Source organism: Varanus komodoensis, unplaced genomic scaffold, assembly GCF_004798865.1.
Source record: "Varanus komodoensis strain SLA01 unplaced genomic scaffold, ASM479886v1 scaffold26, whole genome shotgun sequence".
Taxonomy (NCBI): domain Eukaryota; kingdom Metazoa; phylum Chordata; class Lepidosauria; order Squamata; family Varanidae; genus Varanus; species Varanus komodoensis.
In genome coordinates this window covers 13,195,944-13,219,741 of record NW_025335684.1, presented here as the reverse complement: position 1 = coordinate 13,219,741, position 23,798 = coordinate 13,195,944, and the positions used below count along the sequence as shown (strand labels likewise).

The 23,798-nt window shown below is 46.0% G+C and overlaps 1 protein-coding gene across 2 annotated transcripts in view; it reads right to left on the bottom strand.

Annotated features, from left to right (window-relative positions):
* Positions 1–23,798, bottom strand: part of ABCA3 (ATP binding cassette subfamily A member 3) — an 81,656-nt gene that overhangs the window by 50,828 nt on the left and 7,030 nt on the right. The window contains exons 1-2 of one of the 2 annotated variants that reach the window (XM_044433253.1): positions 1,529–1,639; positions 866–958 (exon numbers count right to left, since the gene is read on the bottom strand). In XM_044433253.1, coding sequence (XP_044289188.1) covers positions 866–919 — 54 coding nt within the window. In that variant the 5' untranslated portion in view covers positions 920–958; positions 1,529–1,639. Of the gene's footprint in view, positions 1–865; positions 959–1,528; positions 1,640–23,798 lie in introns of those variants that run through there. The other variant, XM_044433252.1, reaches the window with a different exon arrangement.

Here is a 23,798-nt window from a genome sequence, read left to right as displayed (position 1 = left end):
AAACAAAGGTAATTAAGTTAAGGAGTTAAACAAAGGTAGAAATGTTATAATAATAATAATAATAATAATAATAATAATAATAATAATTCCAGAAGTATGCTAACAACCTGAGAAGAGGGATATGGGAGCACAGATGAAGCTGAAAGCAGACAAGAGGTCCAAAGTTTACATCTCCAGTTTCTATTGCCACCTTCCTATTTTGTTCTATATGTTAACTTATTTATTGGGACTGTTTCTTAATTCAAACACGAGTGCAGACCCACAGGCCCATCAGCCTGCCTGGGATCCCATTCTGACCTTCTGGGCCTCCTCAGAGTTACATTTCATTCCTGGAACCATTGATGGCTTGGTGGCCACGCAGTCCCCGTCTTGTATCAATGCACGTGGTTTCTTTTCCTAGGTGGAGGACTTGGTACTTGTCCCTATTGTTGGTGCTGGTGGTTTCAAATGTTATGCTTATTTCTTTTTACTTGTCCTTATTGAATCTCATTCTGTTGCTTTCAGCCCAACGTTCAGATGTATCAAGATCACTTTGGATCTTCATTCTGTCTTCTAGGGTGTTCGCTACTCCACGCAACTTTGTATTGTCTGCAAATGTGATTATCTTTTCCTGTACTTCCACATCGAAATCATTAATAAAGATGTTGAAGAGCACTGGGCCCAGGACTGAACCCCACAGCACGTCATGAGTTACCCCCCTCCAGTTTAAGAAGGTGTGATTGATCAGCACGCTTCGTGTCTGATTGAGCAGCCAATTTTGGATTCACCTAATAGCTTTTCCATCTTTCTATCCAGACCACTTTCTGCTAATTTGTTTGCTGCCTCATCCCGAGGTTCTCTAGGTGGCTTACAGCACGTGACTTACCTGCAAGATGTAGTTCTTCCAGAGAAGAAGCCTAAACTGCCGTAGCAGAACCATCTTTTCTTTGGGAAGTGGGGGTCACAAACATCCAGGGCTCTGCAGGAAACAAGGGTTCGACCCACGTATTAAATGCACAAAGCGTACGCACAGTCTGGCAAGCTGCTCTGTTACGCAGTGTAGCATAACAGGTCCACTCCAAGTACAATCCTATCAAACTGGTTTCTGTGCTGGAAGAATTGAAAAACAAAAGCAGATCGGTATTTCTGCTCTGTCTGCCCCAGTTCTGATCCTGACCAGCCCCCCAGGAGCTTGCATTTGCATATGTAAAAGTATACATTAATGTATATGTATATATTAAAAGTATATATATAACCCTAAGTTACATGCTTAGCATCACACATTGTTCGTTCCACAATTCTTAATTTATTAGTAAAACTGATATACCACTTAATATGGCAACACCTCTTAGCCATTTACATACACAAATATTTTAAAACACACTTAGATACATATATACAATGTAAACCTCCCCGCCACAAAAAAAAAAAAAAATCAACTTCAAACTACAAAGGGCAAAAGAAGAGGGGTCACCCAGGAGGGGTTTTTAAAGAAGGGGCTGATATGGGGAGAGGAGTAAGCTGGCAAGAAGGTTTAAGGTTTGCTTACCCTTCCACCGTGTTCCCAATCCAGCTTGGAAGCTTCTGCCATCGAACCATCGAGCTTTCATTCTTAGGGCAACCCCAAATGTCCCATCCTGGACAGCCCTGCTCAGCCGTGCTAAATTCGACATCCAAAATGCCCCATCCTGGACAGCCCTGCTCAGCCGTGCTAAATTCGACATCCAAAATGCCCCATCCTGGACAGCCCTGCTCAGCCGTGCTAAATTCAGGCCTGTGGCTTCCTTCATGCAGTCCATCCATGTCTCATTTGGTCTTTTTTCCTCTTCTGCCTTTGACTTTCCCTAGCATGATGGTCTTCTCCAGTGAGTCTTGCTTTCTCATGTTGTGTCCAAAGGATGACACAAATGCCTCGGCTTTGTCATTTTTGCTCCTATAGAAAGCTCTGGCTTGATTTGATCCAGGGCCCACCTGTTTATCTTTCTTTAGGTCCAGGGTATTCACAAAGCTTTCCTTCAGCACCATGTTTCAAACGCATCATTTATTTATTTTTATTTATTAAAACATTTTTATGCCGCCCCATTCACCGAAGCCTCGGGGCGGCTTACAACAATAAATAAAACCACATTAAAGGGTAGCGTGTCTGAAGGCATGGTGTGAAGGTGAACGACAGCAGTTCCTTTGCTGTAGCAAAGGAGGTCTGGATTTAATCAGTGTCTGGATGGCAGACCGTGGGAGATTCCCTGGTACGCTGCAGTGAGTCCCAAAATAGAAGATGGGATACTATTAGTATTGGATTAAATGTATGCCTTTCTTCCTCTTGCAAGGAATCCAAAGCAGTTTAAAAGGTTTCTGCATTTTATCCTCGAAATAACAACCCTATGCAATGGGTCTGGCTGAGCACCTGTGACTGAGCTTCATGGCTGAGGGGAGACTAGAAGCTGAATCTCCCAGGGCAAGTCCAGCACTGGCCGCTACACCAAAATGGCTCTCACTGAACACTTGCACCAAAAGGATGTATGTAGGGAACAGCCACAGGTGACTCCATTGATGCTACTAGTTTCAGCCCAGGTTCTGAAAAACTGAGACGCTTAAATGGCAAAGGAATAGTATTTTGTTCGTTGACTGGACAAGTTAAAAATGGAATCCTTTTCCTCCCACCCTGATCTGACCAATACATGAAGGCATGTACCCTACTGCATTTGCACTGACTGACAATGCAGTGAATTGTTGTTAAGGCCCAAGTTTATCCAAACTGTTAATTCAACAACTCTGGCACAGAAATAATGCTAAATAAAAATGTCTACTCAACAGGAAGTCCCACTGGATTTAATGGGATTTATTGCCAGCTAGATGTGTAGAATAGCCCTGTAACAACTCAGCGACACATCAAAACCCCCCTTTACTCCATGTCTTTGGCAAACATGCAACAAAGAAAACTGGTAGCAGAGCCCCTGTTAAATCCAAGGTGATGACACTTCCCAAAACCTCTTGGCTGTACATTTATACTCATCACTGAAAAACGGGTGCAAAGGAGTATCAGGGCATAGAGGGAGGCAAGCCTGGTTTATCACTGGAGGATAAGACCTGGAGGATGAGGACAGCCTGCAGAGGAAGAATTACAAGGGAACCTGTGTAATAAAGACAGAAAAAAAGGACTTTGAAGGAAATCTCCACAGCCTGATAAACTGCTGTAATAAAGGATTAGCAGAAGAACTCTCAGAACCACTATTATCTTTGAGACCATGGAAGAAGTACGAGAAGAGTGTATGTTGTCCCTGCCTTCAAAAGGGTTTAAAAAGGATCCTGGGAACTACAGACCAGTTAGTCTGAAATCAATCCCTGGGAAAACTCTGGCACAGCAAATACCGTGAAAACAGTGCAGTGATAATGAGAGGCCAACATGGGTTTCTCAAGAACAAGTCTGGCCAGATGAATCTGATCTTGTTTTTTGATCAGGTAAATAACTGGTGAGGAATGCAGGGCACATAACAGAGGTAGATTTTGGCACAGAAAGTGCCCCATGATATTCTGCTCAGCCAACTGGCTAAAAGAGAGCTTGATGGAACAGGTCGATTCACAGCTGCCTACCTAGAGAGTGCTCATCAATCGCACCTTCTCAGGCTGGGGAGCGACAACATGCGGGGTCCCACAGGGCCCAGTACTCTTTATCTTCAATGACCTGGATGGAGAGATACAGGAACAATGACCATATCTGCAAATGACACAACATTTGGTGGAATGGCTAATACCCTGGAAGCAAAATTCAAAGGGACCTTGACAGGCTGGAGTGCTGGGCTGAAAACAATAAATAGAAACTCCACAGGGGCAAACGGCAAGATCTGCACCTAAGAAAAAGGAACCATAGGCATTGTTACGAGATGGCAGATACTTGGCTCAACAATAGTGCAAGTGAGAAGGATCTTGGAATTGTTATAGATCACAAGCTGAATATGAATCCATTATGTGATGCAGCTGCTAAGAGGGCAAATGCGATACCAGGCCGCATTAACAAAAGTAAAGCTTCCACATCATATTAGGTACTGGCTCTCTTCGATTCCGCAATAGTTACAGTAGTTAGGCCTGGTCTTGAGCACTGTGTTCAGTGCTGGGTACCAGCCTTTAAGAAAGATGCAGGCAAACTGGAGGGGACAAAGAGCAAGAAAGATGCAGGGACTAGAAACACCGCTCTGAGGAGAGATTGAAAGAACCGGGCATGTTTAGCCTTGAGAAGAGAAGAGAAGAGAAGAGAAGAGAAGAGAAGAGAAGAGAAGAGAAGAGAAGAGAAGAGAAGAGAAGAGATATGACAGGACTCTACAAGTCCTTGAAAGGCTGTCACAAAGAGGAAGGGCAGGACCTCTTCACCATCATTCCTGAGTGCAGGACACGGAATAACTGGCTCACGCTGCAGGAAGCCAGATTCCGGCTGGCCATCAGAAAAATTTCCTGGTTATTAGAGCAGTACTGCTGTGGAAACTCTTCCCTGGGGAGGCCATGGGCTCCCCCACACTGGAAGCATTCAAAAGGCAGTTGGGCAGCCATCTGCCACAGACTGATTCTGTAGGCACCACCTGTTAGTGGTTCCATCAAGTCTGCAGTTAAAGCAAGCTAAAGGGAGTTGGATCCGATAGCCTTATAGACCCCTTCCAATTCTACTATTCTATAACTCTATTTATTATCCATTCATAGTTAGGCATAAAACAAGAATCAACAAATAGGGGTTTTCTGGAGCAGGGTTGCCACCCTGCCCCTTCGACAAAGGGATCCATTCATACACAGGCTGATTACAAATGGAAAGTCCCACAAACTGGTGCGTTGCGGGGCATCCTTGCTCAAGGCTCCAGCCAGCCAAGCACTTTCGGGATCCCTGGAATTCTACTCCCATTCCCAACTCCCAGCTGCTGAGAATGCTAAAGCCTCATTGTATCTGTTTACCAGGCGAGGTAGAGAAGGATGCCCCATTAAGATTGTTTTACCTCATCATACTTTGGGGTTTCCCTTAGCATGCCAATAATGTTCCTGTACTTTAATGATGCTGTTTGGGTGCATAATCACTGGCACTCGGAGAATGAACTGGGGACACTGGCCATCTATAATGAAACGTTTTAAACTAGCTCACCACAGAAAGAAAAGTGAAGCGGGAGACCTCTGGAGAACTCTCACAGCTACAAGGAACATTGGCTTCCTTGTGAAAAATGGGTACAAAATATTCCAGAACATAAGGGAATACTGATACACTGGACTACTGTAATGGACTATACATGGGGCTTCCCTTGAAGACAGTCCGGACTCTTCAAATGGTCCAGAACAGGGCAGTGCGGCTGCTAACGAGTACTGGTTCTAATGAACATTATCTCAGGTAGTGCAGGTCCTTCACCACCTGCGCTGGCTGCTTCTTTCTGTGCAGGCCAAATGCAAGGTTTTAACTATGACATACAAAGCCCTAAATGGCTTGGGACCACAGTATCCGAAGGAGCACCTTACGCCATGTATTCCTGCCCATTGGCCGAAATCTTGGGCTGGGGTCTTCCTACGAGTTCCTCTCCCCAAGGAGGCTAACGGGGAGGCCTTTTCTGTGGTAGCACTGCGATTATGGAACATTCTGCTGCCAGAGATTTTCCAGGTGCCTACCTTTGCTGAGTTTCAGCTGCCTGGCAAAAGCTTTCCTTTCCTGGTACATCTTTGGCAACATCTAGATTATTTATATCAAAGCTCAAGTTTTTAACTGCATTAATGTATGCTTTGTTTATTTTATTATGATTTTCTTCTGCTTATAATATGCTTTATTAATGTTATTTGTTGATTTTATATTGTAATGGCCACCCAGAGAGCATGATGCTAATAGGTGGCCTTTAAATAAATCTAATAAAAAAATAAATATGCAAGGCCTTATGTGAGAAGGACCCAGTGGGGGCCTTGGCTTCACTTTTCTTCCTTCAGGGGAACAAAGCCGACTGGGGAAGCCCAAGCTCTTATTTGGGCACTTTACGGAACTCCATGAAGCAGAAAGCTAGAGTGGAGCCAGGAAGGTTGCATGAACAGTTTTATTATTGCGTCATCATCATCCAAGTCAAGAAGCAGAAAACAAGAACACTTCTCTTAAAGGGCTGGGAACCTGGGAGGGCTGCCCCCCAGCTTCCACTCAGTCACGAAGCTCACCGGGTAACTGGGGGCCAGTCAGCAATTCAGCCCAACCTACTACACAGGGTTGTTGTTGTGAGGATAAAATGGAGCTGTGTAAGCTGCCTTGGATTCCTCACAAGAGGAAGAAAGGCAGGATACGCATGCAGTATAATAATGGGCAAAACAGCCACACTGAACAATGCATTCGGCCTTGGAAAAGCTAATAATACGAGGCTTGTCCTTTGCAGCTGCCCCAGAGCCAGTCTGCACGAAGCCCCATAAAATTCACCTTTGTGCATCCAGAGTTCAGGTGCAGAGGCAATGATAAACAGCCCTTAAGGCAAAGGTCAGCTCCCATGCAAAAACACAGAGCGACACTCACGGCAACTGACACAGCAAACGAAAGCATTCCTGTTTGTTCTCTAAAATGGCCCATAAGCCAGGAAAGCTGTTGCTGACCCTTGAGCCACACTGCCAGTGGTGGTTCCAGTGTGTACAGGCACACATTGGTCTCACGATCCAGTCCTAGTCGGTGCAATCCTTCCCTTGCCCTCTCTCTCACATGCACACACACCCACAGTCGCACTTCAGCATCTTCTGATGCAGGATGAAAATATAAAATCACGACAAACCAACCACCCTAGCCTTCTCCTCAGACTCGCATACTTCCTCCTCTTGCTCAGACACAGACGCAAGCCATTCGGAAACACCGCTTCCTTGCCTGCCTGTGCCCTTTTCAGTGCAAGGTGAACACTTTCTTTTCCCAGGCATCTTAATGCACCAGTATTAATACAGTATACTGTATTTTCCATCTTCACACTGCTATCATTTTTGAAATTGTATGCAGCCATTTAAAACTTAATTGCATAGTATTGCGTTGTGTGATTCTAATTGTTGTGAAACACCAAAAGTTTTTTTTACTATTGCATAGTATAGGAATGTAATAAATAAAGTTATTAAATCTTATCAAAGAGTGCCAACACTCCCAGTTTAGTTTCGGATGACACAATTGGCAATAAAGGAGGCTCTCTGGGCAATGTTCAAAGCACACAACTCTACCCAGCACCAGGATAGCCAAGGGGAATTTCGAAGGGCAGCATCATAAGGTGCACAATCAGAAGGACTCTTCCTGAGATTGTGCAGTTGTGGGATGAGGGAAAATACAAGTTTCAGCATGGAAAGTGGCAGTGCAGAGCTATCCTCATCTGGGTGATGAAGTGGCCTGAACGGACTGTGTAATGCCGACGTCTGAAAGATTTCTGAAGTCTCACCCACGTGCCGTAACAAAGCAAAGCTAAATTATGTCGTATTGTAAGTATCACTTCACTGCAATTCCCAGGCGGCAAATCTGGAGCACCTGTATCACCATTTTGGTGGCCACATTAATAACGAGAGCCACCTTACAAAAGGGGAAGAAAAGCAGCTGCAGTGGGGTGCACTGGCCACTGCAGGAACACCAGCAAAAAACTCTTTAAAGGTGCACCCCTAGCGCCTTCCGACTGAACGGCCACAGGAAAAGTCAGAATCCCAGCTCCGGCCTTGCGAACACACCCTGAGATCAAAGCAGGCGCTCAGATGGGTGTCCTCCCTCTGCCTTCCGGATGGTGCAGTTCTTTCCACACTGGTGGAGGCTCCAAAGTCAGCAGACCAGCTCTGGACCTGGTGCTGTGGGGGCAGAGAGGGAATTTGCAAGGAGGTGCCGGGCTACGCAGCATCCTGCAATCGCCCAGGCTCTTCTCACAAGCGGGGGAAAACCATTTCGGGGTGCAAGGGCAGTTCGGCGCAATCCTGGCTTCTGCACTGCAGGTGCCTTGCTCAGGATCGCTGCTCTCCTGCCGCATGCTGACCTGCTAACCTTTTCAATAGGCTCCAGAACGTCGTGCCTCCTGGGATTATCAATACGTTCATCTTGACAGTGTGGCGAAGCAGAAGTACAACGAAGTACAAAGGCAGAACAGAACAGAACATTTAGGGCAGTGTGCTAGCTCTGGCGTGCTGCCTGGTTGCACTGTTCTGATGGGTCTTCTGCTCTCTGCTTTGTGTTTGCACTTTGACGGTAGCAGAGACTGGGTTCGAACCCATTTTATTCCTGCAGCCCCACTGGCTGATTTAGGATCAGCTCACCATCTCGGAAGCCTACCTTACCTCACAGGACTGTTGTAAGGATACAATTGTCTAGTCCCATGTAAGCTTCTTGCAGTTTCAAAATACTTTGTGTATATTATTTCAGTCCTTCAAACCACAGCTATTTAATATAGGTCAGCACTGTTGTTCCCATAATGCAGAGGTGGGATGGATAAAGCAGTGCTGAAAAAGGTTGACTCTGGAGCAGTGACTACAAATCTGAGCCAGTTCATACTCTTAAACCAGCTTATCCCAACCTTGTGTCTTCCAGATGATTTAGACTACATATCCCAGCATGCCTGACCATTGGCCATTCCAGCTATGACTAACTGGTACTGAAATCCAAAACTTCTGGAGGGCATCAGCTTGAGAAGGCTGTCTGAAATGTTTTCATCACTGGGTTGAAGCAGAGAGAATCAATACTTGTGAGTAATAACCCAAGATAAAGAAAGTAGGGTGTAAGCAAAATTATTTAGGTCTGCCTTACTGTGCTTGCTATTTTCTTTCTTTTTTTTAAATCAAGAATGGTGTAATATTTACTAGGATTTTTTAAATAATGGATTCAGTAACATACCCACCCTGAAAATATGTCAGTTATATTTGAAGAGATACAGGCTCAGTCCAGTGCAGCTAGAAAAATACATATTCTTCGGTGCATGGTGCAGCTAGCATACACAGAGTGCTTGGGAAGTATTCTAAGTGTTGATAAGTCACTATTGTAACTCATGGCATCATGCAATAATATCAAGAGGCCAGAAGTTTCTTTATTTAATGTCTGCCCCTTCCACCCCCAAAAATTGTGGTCAGGCAGAATATGGTAAGAAAAACCAACGAAGATTAAAATAAGCACAAGTAAAACCGCAGCAATAAAAGTGATGAGAACAATGCCCAATCCATTAGAAACCCATTGGCCTGTGTAACGGACTAGCAGAAATGCAAAGCAATAATAATTTGCCAAAAGCCTGCTTGACTAAAAGGGGGATGCCACGGGCAGAAGGCCATTAGAGAGGGAACTTAACCTGGCTTCCCACAACAGCGAGTTCCAGCGTGGGAGCAGTTACCAAAGGGGCCTCTCCCGTGCTCCCCCTCAGTGTTCCTCTGGTGATGGCAGGACTGGGGGAAAGCCACCCTCCAATATCTTAAAACCCAAGCATGGCCACACAGGACTGTGTAGTCTTTCCAGGAGCCTGGTTCCAAAGTTTATGAGTCTTTACATAGGATCATCTTTGCTGTACAGCTGCCCCCTCCTTCATCAGCCGTGCTGAGAGTCAGCGGACTAAAATGGCTTAAAGCCCCGGTCTGCCTGAACACCTGATCAGGAGATGCTCACAAGCAGAGCATCTTGAGATACCATCAGGCCATCCCATCAGTGAAATGAACAAACTGCAAACCAGTTTCGCTTTGCAGCAAGAGAGCCTCAGAAAGAGCTGGCACAACTGCGTTAAACAACAAATCCGAGCTTCCGCCCCACAAGATACAAATCTGAACACACAGTTCTTCTTGGATTAGTAGGAAAGCTTAAGCTATTGCGGGAGAACAAGCAAGAAGTCGCAAACACTGTTTATTGGTGCTTATTGACCAAGAAGAGGAAGGCCTATACATTTCAAGGAGGGGTATTAGTTGGAGCAAAAACTATACTATAATTCCCAAGAAAGCCTTCAAGACATGTAGGGTCTTAAAATCTTTAAAATTTAAACATTTCCATCAGGGATGGAGCAACTGAAACCCTCCAAATGTTGCTGGACTACGACTCCCACTATCTCTGACCATTGGCCATGTTGGATGGGGCTGATGAGGGCTGTAGCCCAACAACCTCTGGGGCTCACAGGTTTGCATCCCTGCACCAAGTGCCCCATTCCGCTGGGCTCTGTTCTCGGCAAAACAATGGTGGACAGGCCGGCCTCACCAGCCAAGGACACCATGGACTGTGCAAGCCTATCGCTCAGTTACTCCCCCCTGGCAGGAGTAATAAATCCTTCAAGCTGGCAGAACAAAATGTTTCAGTGGCACTACAGGCTTGCCATGGCATAGAAAAGTGTACAGCTGCTTTCTGTCTGAATTCTACTTAAGAAAAGCTCTTGGAGGCAGTATTGCCGTCCTGGGTGGGGCTCTTCCCAGCATTCAAGAAGGTTTTTCCTTAAACATGGCTATGGGAACATAAGCATGCATGCAATGCCCCACCTAAATACCGAGTAATCCAGTCCTATGAGCGTTTTGCTGAAAATGCAGGGTGGCTGTAAGTACAATGTTCTAAATCCAGGTATGGCATCGCATCTACAGAGGTGATAAAAACCAGAAGAGTCTCACATTGTGGAAAAGAGTAAGAGAAGCTCAAAAGTAAGAGAAATTCAAAGCATTTCTCTGTTCTTGCCTCAGCTTCAAGATCAGTGTTTAACCCTGCTTGGTGGTGTCTATATAAACCATATTAGGCTGACAGGTGCAAAGGACGGGGTCATTCCAGGCATGCCCCCGCCTCCACTTGTGGAGTTCCCACACCCTAGAAAGTACGAAGGATTCCTTGATTGCTGAATTTAAGAAAAATTTATTCAGTCCACTTTTTATTCAGCATTGTGTCACTGAGGGTTTACTGCTCATTTTAAAGGGGATAATAATATTTTATTTATTCATTCATTTAAAACACTTCTATGCCGCCCCCATCGCAACAAAGCCTCGGGGTGGCTCACAAAATAAATAAACATATAAATATAACAATTATACAATTAAATTAAAAAACCCCAGTGACATCTCGGCTTAAAAATTTTTAAATCCTATAAATATAATAAATTAACAATTAAAATAAGTTTTAAATAAAAAGGTCTTAGCCTGGTACCGAAAAACAAATAGCGATGGCACCAGGCAGACCTCTCTGGCGAGCGCATTCTTATATAGATCTTAATTTGATTATTTTTATAGTTATGTTTGATCTTTTATGATATACACTGTCATACTCATGTCTGTTAAATTAAACTGCAAAATAAGGGAAGCTGCCAAACCTTCCCCAGAACAAAGGAATGGCCGTTTTCCCATGCATATCTGACATCAAGGAATTCTGCTATCTTTCTTACAGACCACAGTAGCCTGTTTCTCTTTAGCGATTCCAACAAATACCAAAGCCAACAAGAAGCTTGCTCACCAGAAAACCAAAACGCCCACATCAAAGAGATGGACTTACACAGACAAATCGCCCTAATCCTGCCCTGAGCCTCAAGCCACCCAGGCACACACTTTTGGCATTAAGGACAACCAGGCGATCAATGCAAAGGTAACACAAGCACGATCTCTGATCTCTCCTGCAAAGAGGATTGCTGCAGAAGCATCCCTACGACTTTGCTTTCTGAAAGAAGTTGACTGGCAGGGCAATTGGCCCAGAAGAGAAGAGAAGTGAGGCAGATAAGAGCAGCCATCCACTTACAAAAGCTGCCCCAAACAGAAAAGGCCCGGCCCAGCCAACACAAAAGAAACACACAATTCCAGCAGGCAAGAGAGCAGATGCATTTGTAGTGTACACTACAAACCTCAGTTGTGCATTAGCTATGGACTTCCTGCATTGGCAGGGAGCTGACCAGAACTTTTGTGGTCCTTTCCAAATCTATTACCTTATTCTTTTGACAGACTTTCTTTTGCTTTTTTAAAGTGCCCATGGGCATAGAAATTGGGGAGGGATGGGGAGAGGAATATTTAAACCCCCACTCCAGGATCCTGGCAGCCCCAATCTAAATCAGGTCCAGCACATTTACATCAGGAGAAGGAAGTCTATTGCTCTTAACAAAGCTATGCATAATTACAGGTATGTTTAGTTTGTCCCCAGAATGGCACCTTGCACAAAACGCAGCACTGCTAACTCTTCGTAGCCACTCTGTTTTGATTTATAACTCTTTGATAGGGAACTGCATTTCCCCATTTGACAGGGAACCTTGTTTTAACCCTCACACAAAGCAGCGTTACATGTTTCCCCAAAAGAACAATGGGAATCGCGATTTGGGCACAATTGTGTTGGTAGCTGCAGGCCATTTTTCTGTCTAAACTTACATAGGGGCGTGCCATTTATGAAGGTACTAGGAAATTTATCTCAGAACTCTACAGCCTTTTCCCAAATCTGCAGTTCCCAGGATTCCTTGGGGAGAGGAAATCACCCTTAAACAAGTTTAAATTTCTAATGTAGCTTTGTCCTGGTTCCGATCCCCACTGCTGGCTGTTCAACTTGTCCCGTTTTGAGGAGCCAAGCCTAGTGCCATTATGTGCCCCGTATTTCCATTTAAAACAGGGCATGTGTGTGTGTTTGTGTGAGCAGGTGTCTCTAAGTCCAAGAGCCACTGCCATTTTAATTTCCCACAATGCCCTGGAGCAACACTATTTTGGAGGCATTGTGGGAAATGTTAATGGCTCAGAGGCCCAGAGGCTTACTGGGGTACAGCGACTGCTTGCCTACTCGGGGAAGCTCTGTTGAAAAAAGAAGCCGGCCACAGGGCACTTTGCTGAATACCCTTTAAACGCAGAGCCAGCCCCATTTCTGATTCAGACCATCAACATGTGCCAGGGACTAGTGAACAGCAGCAAGTAACAAGCATGTGCCACAGCCAATGTTGTTGTCATTGCCTGTATTTCTACGATGTGGTCACTGAAAAAGTAAAGTCACATTTTCAACAGCCTTCTTTGTATAACTTACAAATGTGGAGTTAAAACTATAAAAAATGTACCTTCAGTTGATTTGTTACAAGCAATTATTATAAATCCTATTTATCCTACATGGCAAAATATTCCGTATTTTAATTTACACCACCAACAGAGTACTGGAAATCTCATTCAGGCAGCTGTCTTGCCTTCTATGATTTTAAGGGCCTCTGGCCAGCCTGCTGCTGTTTGTAGGCTTAAGGAACAGAAACTTAATGCCATTATTTGGGTGGCAAAATTCTCTGCCCAGTTAAGGGCTCCAGAAAGGGACAGATACACAGCCCTGTGTGTAGCTCTAATTTAGGAATAGGAAGAAACCCCCATTCCAGTGTGTGAGCAATGCCCACTTGCAAAACCAATAGTTTGCCTGTTTAATATCGTTTATTGCTCTGGTCACAGGCTCTTCTAGGGGGCCAGTCACATGACATCCCAAGAATGCATCTAGACTTCGACTTCTACATTCTCACCACAGCCTTTGTGAACTTAAATTGCAGCGTAAAAAGCAGGTCCCACTGAAGCACAAGCTGGTTTGAAAATGATGGAATTCCTGCAATGGGAGGATTTCTCCATTTTTGCATCTTGTTAGAGTACAAAAACTGTTTTATCAGGTCAGGCTACTTAGCCACCCAGTGCTCTTTCTTCCAACTGGGAGCTGCTCTCTAGTGTCTCCAGCAGAGATCGCATCATCTTCTACCTGATCTTTTTAATGGCAAATGCTAGGATTAATTCTCGCGTTCACTGAATGCACAGCTGGTGCTCTGCCGCTCAGCCGCGGCTCTTCCCTTCCAATCTCTACATTCCCCTTGGGACTGCACACATCTGGAAGCTGGCTTGTCGGGACAAAATAAGGGAAAGCTCTGGCATAATATGGCTGCTAAAAGCCGAACTGTAAGAACAGCATTAGAGTTAAGACGGGACTCCCGATCAGATCAGGAATCTGTGTTACAGGTCTTGCTCCCCAAAGTGTATGTACCTGAGATGTGCTACTGTGCCAGTCCTGGAAGGTCTTCCTTTGGGGGCACACCTTAGACTTACTGATTCTGTCAGCCCTGAAGTTTCTTCTTTTTGTGTTGTGTTGCCTTAATCCATTCAACCCTTGTTTTGCTCTGGTGCTTCCAGCAGAACCCCCACCTGATCCCGCACCCTCCCCCAAACTGTGTAAGGAAGTAGCTAAAAGCTTATGAAAACAACTTGGTAGTCCCTTGGGGGCCTGCTGGCATGCCACATGCATTTCCTGTATGTCGGAATCAACCGTTAATGTTCTTTTGATTGTGCACCCCCAGCAGACTCTGTTTTTTCCTGCTGATCTGTTTTTTTCCTTGTCTCATGCAATAGGGAAAGACGTTCAACCTGCAGAAAGGAGTTACCCCTGGACTGGCCCTTGGGGTGTGATTGGTAAAATCTGGGCAGAGCTAGAAATGAATGTAGAGTGGGGGCAAGCAATGGTGGTCCTTCAGATTGTGTTGGACTACAACTCCCACATTCTCTGGTCATGCAAGCTGGGGCTGATGGGAGCTAGAGTACAACAACATTTGGGGGGCAATGTTTCCCCACCCTGCAGGCTTTTAAGGGTACTGCTGTACAGGCTCTGAGTTCTACTGTGCAGAATGATTGTTTCTTCCTCCTTCGCAACGAGTCAGCTCGGAAGCTGTGGCAGACGGGAAAAACCCTGCTGGTCTCAGCAGGAGACAGCTGGAGTCCCTTCCCGTGATTTTTCTCCCTTCCCCATGAGAGCAAAATTTAGTGCCTGAAAGTGGTTTACTGTGATAGATGACAAGCATCCAGAGCTAAGGAGAGCATACTAAGTATTACTCTCCTCCTGCCCCTCTGCCCCCAGTAAGCCCCTGAGCAAGCAGATATTTGGCTTGGCGTCTAAACACATCCCGTGACCCCCAACTAGAAACATGACATCACAAGTGAAGCCTGCAACAAAGCGTTGCAGCACAGAAGGCTCCTGTTCAGAACTCCAGCCACTCTGCTCCGTCCACCCTGCCTGCGTTTTCTGTCTTCTGCCCGCTGGAACTGCCAATCCGCGTTCTGTGCCGACTCCGCTGAGTCTTCACGGAGCAGTTCATGGGTTTCCTTCTCTTCTAAGGGCTTTTCCTCCTAAAGATGTTGCACTTCTGCAAATCTCAGCATTCCTCCACTCTTGCGATACTTCCATCATTCTGCTAGGTGGTTGCATTTTGACTAGCTGAGGGCCAGGATTTTAAAAACGAAGCTCATCGTCAGTCTGTACGCTTTGCTGGCTGGGGCAAGCTGGGACCTGAAGGCCTTTTTGTTTAACAGGCATGGAATTGCATGGAATTGCATGTGCATTAACCAAATTGCATCTTTAATATTGTCATGGCACCTGCTGATATTTGACAGAGCCTTGATGCCTGTTTTCCAGCCTCTTCCCTTGCAGATTAATACACTGCTCTTTTTAAACTGTGCCAATGGCTCATGAAGCCATTTTCTCGCACCCCAGGCAGGTGCAGGATGCTCAAGCAAACTTCTTCCCCTCCATTTTCCGCCCCACCTGGCAGCCCGTCTGGGGAAACAGTTTACTCTTCCCAGAGGCCAGTGCAGAAAACCGCTGCTTTCGCTGGAGCACCCACTGGCCGCTCCACAAGCCACGGCAGAGGGGCGGGAGACCTGCGCCAGTTGCACAGGTTGGCCGGCATATGAGGAATGTTTATTTGGCCCTTCGTAACTGTCCTCTTGGCACATTACATGGCGCTTCCTCACCGGTTCAGCTCTCTCAGCTTCAGGAATACACGGATGGAACAAGAGACCCAGCAGCTGCCGTGAGCACAATCACAGCTGCATCATCACGCTTGAGAAAGAACCCACGAAGCAGGTTGTTCCGAGCCACACCGCCGGCTCCCGAGGGAACAGATCTGCCGCCGACCACCTCTTTCCAATGTGGAGGAACAAGTTCAAAGGACGCTCATCGCAAACCAGGGAATGCTTTGCAATCTCTCTCCACGCTCCTTGTGCGTTTGATGTGCTGTTTCCTTAGGAACCCGGGCTAGGAAAGGCAGCAATTGCTCCATGCTCTGAGGTAGGCGTCAGGTTCGGATCCCTGGGGCCTGAGCTCTTCCCTGCACAGCTATCCCAGATGGGTGGTCCATTCCTGCCCCTTTCAGTGGGGCCAGGGCCAGCCCCTGCCTAGGTCGGGGTGGGCTGGAATAGAGGGCAACGGCAGGAAATGATGTTGCTTTGAAACATGCTGACAGCCCAGTGGCACGTAACCTTGGCCCAGGGTGCGGCCAAAGGCACGAGCTTGATCCAGCCTGCTTCTGGCATCCACCCAAGGAGGGGCAGGCCAGGGGCACCCACACGCCGGGGTAGTGTGGTGATGGGAGTGCTGGCCTGGGGACTTGGGAGACCGGGTTCTATGCCCAAGAGGGCCATGGGGCTCGCTGGGGGACTCCGGGTCAGACACGGGGTGAGGGATACTTGGCTCAACAACACTGCAGGCGAGAAGGATCCTAGAACTGTTGCAGATCACTAGCTGAATGTAAGGCAACAACATGATCCAGCTGCATAAAGGACAAGTGCCATTTAGCCTGCACCGATAGGAGTCTCACTTCCACATCCTGTGAAGCACTAATTCCCTTTTCTCAGCACTGGTTAGGCCTCATCTGGAGTGGTGCCCAGTTCTGGGCACTACAGTTTACGAAAAATAGAGAGAAGTTGGAAAGGATTCCAAAGAGGGCAACAAAGAGGATGCAGAGGTTGGAAACAAAGGTCTATGAGCGATTGAAAGAATGGGGCATGCTTAGCCTGGAGAAGACAAGACGGGTGGGAGAGATGACAGTCCTCGAAAGGCTATCCCAGGATCTCTTCTCCATCATCCCAGAGTGTAGGACACGGAATAAGGGGCTTGAGTTACAGGAAGCCAGGGTCTGGCTGAACATCAGGAAGTTGCATGTCAATGGAACCAAACAGCAAGGGATCCAAGAGGAAGCGCCACCCACCGAAGAGGGTTGGTTCAACCTGGGGTCCTGCAGTGAGCAGGGGCTTGGCCTTCTCGGCCCCTTCCAACTGTGCTATTCTGTGATTCACTCCCAACCTAACCCACCTGGCAGGGTTGCTTGTGTGAGGCGAAGATGGAGTGGAGGACTATGTAAGCTGCCTTGGATCCCCCCCAAGAAGAAAAAGCGCACAACAGGAGGATGCAAGCTCCATCTAGCAGCAGCAATGATGGACGGCACCAGAAGGGGCACGAGTGCTGCGGATGTGTGAAAGCCTTCCACGTAACAGCCCTCAGGCACTCTGGACTGGGCATGTGCAGGTGTGGGTTTAATGCATGGACTCGAAATAGGTAATCTGCACCTTCCTTTCTACAAGGTCCATGAAGGATCGCATGACACATTTGGAACTTTCCCGGTGTTCCCTGCTCCTGCGCTCTACCTCCTCCTCTTGCTGGCCCACCACCTCCTAAAAAGAAGCCAGTTTGACTTGTCTTGGTGCTGCCATCACATTTCATCATCATGGACCACTTGGTGGAAAAGAGATGATCAAATTGAGCCAGAACCTTTCCTGGAAGCAAAAATGACTAAACTGAGGACTGTTGTACTTTGGGCTCATTGTGAGAAAGCCAAACTCAGTGGAGAAGACGATCGTGCCAGAGAACATTGAAAGCAGAGGAGGAGGAGGAGGTGGAAGTGCTAATATGAGATGGATGAACTCCATCAGGAAAGCCACAGCCTTGAGTTGACGAGGGCCCGCAGGGCTGTGAAGGACAGGTCATTGTGGCGTGCCCTCATTCACAGGGCCACCATAAGTGGAAAGCGACTTGACAGCACATAACAACAACAGAACACAATTGTTAAAGGATATTAAAGTGCTATAATAGAGGCAGAACTGTTACTGTTTTCTGTCCTACTGGTCAAGCAGGTTTTGCAGGTTTTCAAAGAATTAAAAACTGTACAAACCTGTGGAGAGAAATAATAGTAAGGTGCGTTTGAGCATCACGAAGGCTTTGCTGCCTCTTCTCATATTCCACTTCTAACTTCCTAAATATATGCATGTTTCCATCCTCACTTCTATTTAACATTGTAGTCAACAGTGCGCCACACAGAGTGGTGTTGTGGGGGGTGCAGCCATCTTCTTTCCCCCATGAACGCCCAGGGGAATCAAGCTACTTCCTGGTGTCAGATCACTTCCAGTGGCATTTTGCCCCAGAATGGGGTGTGACTGGGAGAAGCCAAGAGGACGCTTGAAGCAGCAAGACTTTGCTTGTTAATTATTACCACATTTATATTCTGCCTTTTTTCCACATGGAAGGAACCCATGGCAGCTTACAGTCTTCCTCCTCTCCAGTTTATCCTTACAACAACCCTGTAAGGTAGGTTGGAGCAAGAGTAAGTGACTGGCCCAGTATCGCCAAGTTAGCTTCCTGGCCCGATGTCAGGTAGCAAGAGGGTCTTTACAGCCTCAAGGTCTTCTAAGTGCTAAGAAAGAAATTGAGGGAAATACAGTTCACCTCACATTTAAGGGCCAAATAAAAATGGCAAATGGCCCCATAAAAGAAGAGAATTTCTGGCACAGTTTTGCAGAGACTGGCAAGTGACTTGTGGCAGAAAACATGCATCTGCTTCCATACGCTACTCCCCTCTTTCAGCTCATGTGCAAAGGGTGGGATTGATGGGAATTGCAGTGCTCTGCATTGGCGGGACACCAGGATCAGGAAGGCTCTGTTCCATAGCCCCAGTATCACTCACGGTATCCCTGCAGCACATGGCAAAAGAACAAGGTGAATGTATTCAGGAGGAGAGAAAGCTTTTTCCTGAGCACTTTATTCTCCGATGACTCGTGCCTAAAACTCACACACCGAAACAGAGCTGAGCTTTCAAAGAGACAGCAAAGAACATCATCACAGCAAAAGCGGGATCTGGTGCAGAGCAGACAAATCTGCCAGCCGAGGAAGAGATTAAAGCTGCCACTTGGAGAGAAGTAGGCGAGGTGCGTTCAGGCCAAGCATGCCTCCCACCGCAAATGGATGGAGCAGATGTCACCGCTCAAGCAGGTGGGCAGGACAGGATGTCGCAGGGACGTGTCTGCCACACAGGGCCGAAGTCCATGCCATGGCAGCACCGAATGGCCGGCTTTTGACGCTCGTCAGCTGCAGCAGAAGTGGCCAGGCTGCAATCGGGCAGGAGCACAGGAAGCAGGAAAGGCCAGATGAAGTATTCTATGGTTTGGGGGGCAACCTTCATGGGAACTGTGATGGAGGCGAGTAGGGACATTTTTAGTTCTGCTTTCCCGTGTGCTATTTTTTAAAAGTAAAAATACTGACTGCAGGGGAAGGAGCTGCTAGTGGGGACTAGAGTCCAGATCTCCTGAGTCCCAGGCCCAACAATACCTAGACTGCGCTGGCTCAGTAAATCGCATCGAATGGAAGACCTAAATATGACTCAAGCCCCGTCAGCAACTCAACTAACTCAACTCAACTCCAACTTGGCTCAGGAGCGAGTGACTCAACCTGAGATGTCTATTGTTTTCACAACCAACTTGCTTTGTGGCATGATGAAGGCAGTGGGGGGGGAGGGGGGAGGCAGGGGGATGGAGTTGCAATCCGTGCCGTGTTCATGCCCTTTACTTCAAGTCTTGAGTCAGGTCTCAAGTCATTGCAAGAAATTTTCAAGTCAAGTTTCAAGTTTCTTCTCACATCTCAAGAGCCAACCTTCTCAGAAAAAAGGGAGGTGGGGGTGGGAGAATTGTAAGCCCCCTTGATGTTCCCATCGGCACTTCTCTCAGTGAGTCATTGAAGTCCTTTACATCAACTGTGATTTAGTGAAATGAAGCTGTGTTGTTTGAATTTATCAAGACTGCAATTCAGAAAAAATATTTTTCCCAGGATTGGCCCGCAGTGAAGAGGCAGGTGAGATGCTGAGTTGAATAGACGGTACAGGTGGCTCTGGGGCTGCAGGTGACATCCCTTCCTGAGAACATCTTTAAGCCAAATTTGCATGTAAGTGGGATCATGAGTAAGCCAAATGTTTGTCTTAGTGTATGTATATAGTCCATATTTTTATGCATATAACACACTTAAACACTTCCTTATTCACTAAAATACAGCATTATAACAATGATAATAATACAGTAACAAAGTAACTGCAGGTACTGGAGAGTGAAAGAATCTGTATGTATGTGTGTAAGCATACAATGTTTAAAAAAAAAGTTCTTAAAATAGTTTGAGAGAGAGAGAGAGAACTGCAAGAGTTCAGAACATTCTTTCAAATCAGTGCCTTATAGAGATAAGCTACCTCGCTATCATTTTCACATAGATTATGATAAGATCAGGGATATGAAGCATTTTGAGTTCTTTGAAGAACTTTAAGTTGTTCTTTTTGTTTGTTCATTTTCTGAATATATTCAAGTTGATCTGCTAATTTATAATATACCGTAAGAATAATAAAATGCCACAGTTCCAAACAAAACTAAACCTAACTTTCAGAATTTTCTTTCTATAGAATTGAGCAGTATTTGCAGGCCTGCTGACCATTTTGGAGGGGATCAAGCTTGCCAAATTCTCCTCAGAAAGGTTCTAGGGGTCTCTCTCATATTTGAAATAAAAGTAAAAGGGCAGAATTCATATAATTCATTCGCACAGGGCAATTTTATACATGGTTACTCAGAGGTAAGCCCCAGTGTCTTCAATGAGGCTTACTCCCTAGTAAGTCACTTTACCTCTGCAGCCTTAATTGATTAATCATCTGTCCGAATGATGCATTTGGTGTTGGTCCTACATGAGCATTAATACTGATTCATTACACATTATTTATATCTTTATTAACTATGTTTTAAATAAATGTTTGCCTTTTTATTAGTTTCTTTTTCCAACTCAGAACCCACTGGAAAATTCTGACTGCAGGTTTAACTGGGGCCTTTCGCTTCAGCATCTTTGGAGTTGCCCATCCCCTGTGCCTGTATTTGCTGAAAACATTCACAGCTCAAAAGGCAATGAACCTGTCAAGCTATTGCTCCAAGCAAAAAAGCAGGTTTTTGCAGCAGCCAGAAGTCCAGAGCAAAACTGCAGAAACCTACGTCCCTTGACCAGCCACCCCCAAATTACTATCTGCTGAAGTATAGAGATCACTCACCCCAAAGCAGCTGGCAAACGAAAAGCCTGTCAGAGGACGAAGAGGCAGTGTTGAAGGAACACACTGAAGGTTCTGGAGCCAAAGAGCACCTTCAAGAACAGCTTGAGAGAAAATTACAAAATCGGGTGGGAAGGCCACAAAGAGTATGCATGCTTGGGAAACACTTGAAATGCAAGAGCACTGGGAAAGAGGCTGGTTGGTGACCTCACGCACTGGCTCATGGCCTCTGATTTCAAGAAGGAAGCCCAACCCAGGCCCACATCAAGCACCATCTTCAGTTAAACAACCTGACCCGCCTTCTGCTCCCGACAAAGGCCCTTTTGATGCTCTGGGGGAATCATCCTGGCTTAAAAGGCCACTTCTCTTGCTGTTAAAATACTGATTATTCAGTCAGAGCCCTCTTTGCAAGGCTCAAAATGTTTGCTCTGCTGCTCCAGCCATGGAACATCATGCTCCTTCAGCCTCTGGAGATGGGCTTCCTCCACTTGAAGTCTCCAGCCTGCCTGTATCCCAACCCATCCAAGTGTAGAGTATCTGGCCAGCGTACCTCTAAGAATCTGAACTGGAGCCTAGGTCACAGCACTGGATGGAACTAATCCCATCAAGTCCAACAGCTCTTCAGTCATAGCACACATCATAATCCAGGCACAGCACAGCATGCCACAGGCAAAGCGAGCACAAAATATACCATATAATGCTGCCATTGGAACGAGGACAAGTATCTTGAGCAATGAGGCAAACTCTCAGCTGCAGGGGAAGCTAATCATTCCGGCCCCCCCCCACCCCCCCCACACTTTTTTCTAAGGGCACTTTCCAGATGGAGGGTTTACTGTACACACATGCAAAAGCCACTGTCCTTTCTTCCTTTATTTTTTCTGGCAAGAAAAAGGCCAAGAAAGTGATGAGGAAACACAGGAAAACTTCAAATGAAAGACAACAGTGTTCAACCTGTCTATAAAAATTCTGTGAATGAGTGTCTGATTCCACAATAAAAGCTCCCAACGCAGTATCTCTGCCCTGTTTCTGACCTCACATGCATTCACCTTTCAACTTCGGCTCATATATGGCCATTTCTAAAACTGACTACAGCGTAAGAGCCAAGGAAACAGGGCTGCACTGGGACCTGGGAGGGCCAAGTCTTAGCCGCCACTGGGTGACTTTAGGCCAGTCACAGACCTTCAGCCTAACCTACTTCACACGGTTGTTGTGAGGAGAAGAAAGAGGACTATATAGGCCTACTCTGAGTTGCTTGCAAGAGGAAAGGGGTGAGACATGAACATACAAATAAAATAAACAGACATGCCATTCTGTCTTGACCAGCTGCCACAAGAGAGTAGGCTGAACTATGGTTTTGAGCAGCAATGGGGAACATGCTGCCCCCTGAGCATTGTGGGTCTTTTTTCCCCTCAGCCATCAAAATTTTATACCCTAAGAAGTGCATGCACCATAGCAGATTCAACAGCAGTAGCATGCGATCCTTGGAGGGTGCCAACGCCCAGATGATTGTGTGTCATCCATCCGTACATCCCTCCCTCCGGATGAAGTGTATGGTCTCCTGAAATACGTAGGACCTACCCAGACGCTACTTCTGTGGGCTAAAACACCCTGAGGATCAGCCAAGAATGAGGGACCCAGACTGCAGAAAGGACACAGGAACGTCCGTCTCCATACATCCCTACCAGACCACTCAGGTCATCAGTGGAAGCCCTCCTTCATGCCCCCCCGCCCAATGAGGTGAGGGGGGACTGGCGAGGAAAAGGGCCTCCTTGGTCATCACACCTCACGTTTGGAATTGTCCTCCAAGGGAGGTGCGACTGGCACCCACTTTATCTCGCTTTCAGCGCCAAGTCAAGACTTTCTTTAGTATCTGCTTTTAGATTGGACTATTGGTTTGCTGCTGGTTTATTGTTTTATTGGTTATATTGTGTCTATTTTCCTATTTATTGTTTAAATGGATGTATTTCTATTGTATTTTAATTTTACTGTGTTTTATGGTTTGTCTGTTGTTATTTATTTTATCTGTATATAGACAGTGTGTATTGCACTATGCATCGCCCAGAGAGCCTTCAGCTATGGGGCGGCATACAAATGTGATAAATATGTAACTAAAAGGAAGCAGCCTTTTTTCTAGCAGCCTCACACCTCTGCAAAGAGCCATCAGGAGTATGCCGGGCCCCTTTCTTGAAGGTCCTCAGGAAGGCCCTGAAGTCCACCTGCTTTTGCTGGCCTTTCATTCATTTCTGTTGGGTTTATTTATTCAGACTGTTTTTGTTGTTTTGTTTGGTTTGCTCTTTATTATGCATTGGACTTTTTTAAAAATCTCGGGCAGGTGTAAGGTGGCTTAAACATAATTTTGAGGAAATACATACACACATTAAATCAACTCTCCTCTCATCAACAGAACAAAGAGGACATTCTTCTGCCGTTCAAACTTTCTTGCAGGAGAAGCTGTGCAATCGCCTGAGTTTAACCAGGTTATTCTGGAAAGCAGGAACAACTTGGCTGTAGTCCCGTCTTGTGGAATTATCTCCCTGGAGAAATTGTGCTCACTTTCTCTCTCACAGGCTTTAGAAAACAGAGTTAAATCTTTTGTATTTTGATAGGGATTTTTTGGTTGCTGCTATTTTTGAGATTCTACTGTTTTGGCTTTCTATAGATGATTTTACTTTTTAATGAGCATCATTCTTGTGTCTTCAAATGTTTATTTCATGAGATGCCTTGACTTTCCCTACAGTGTCCAAAAATGGGAGAATGGGTACACATCTTTAAAAATGATTTTCTGGGTTGGATCCAGACTGAGTCATA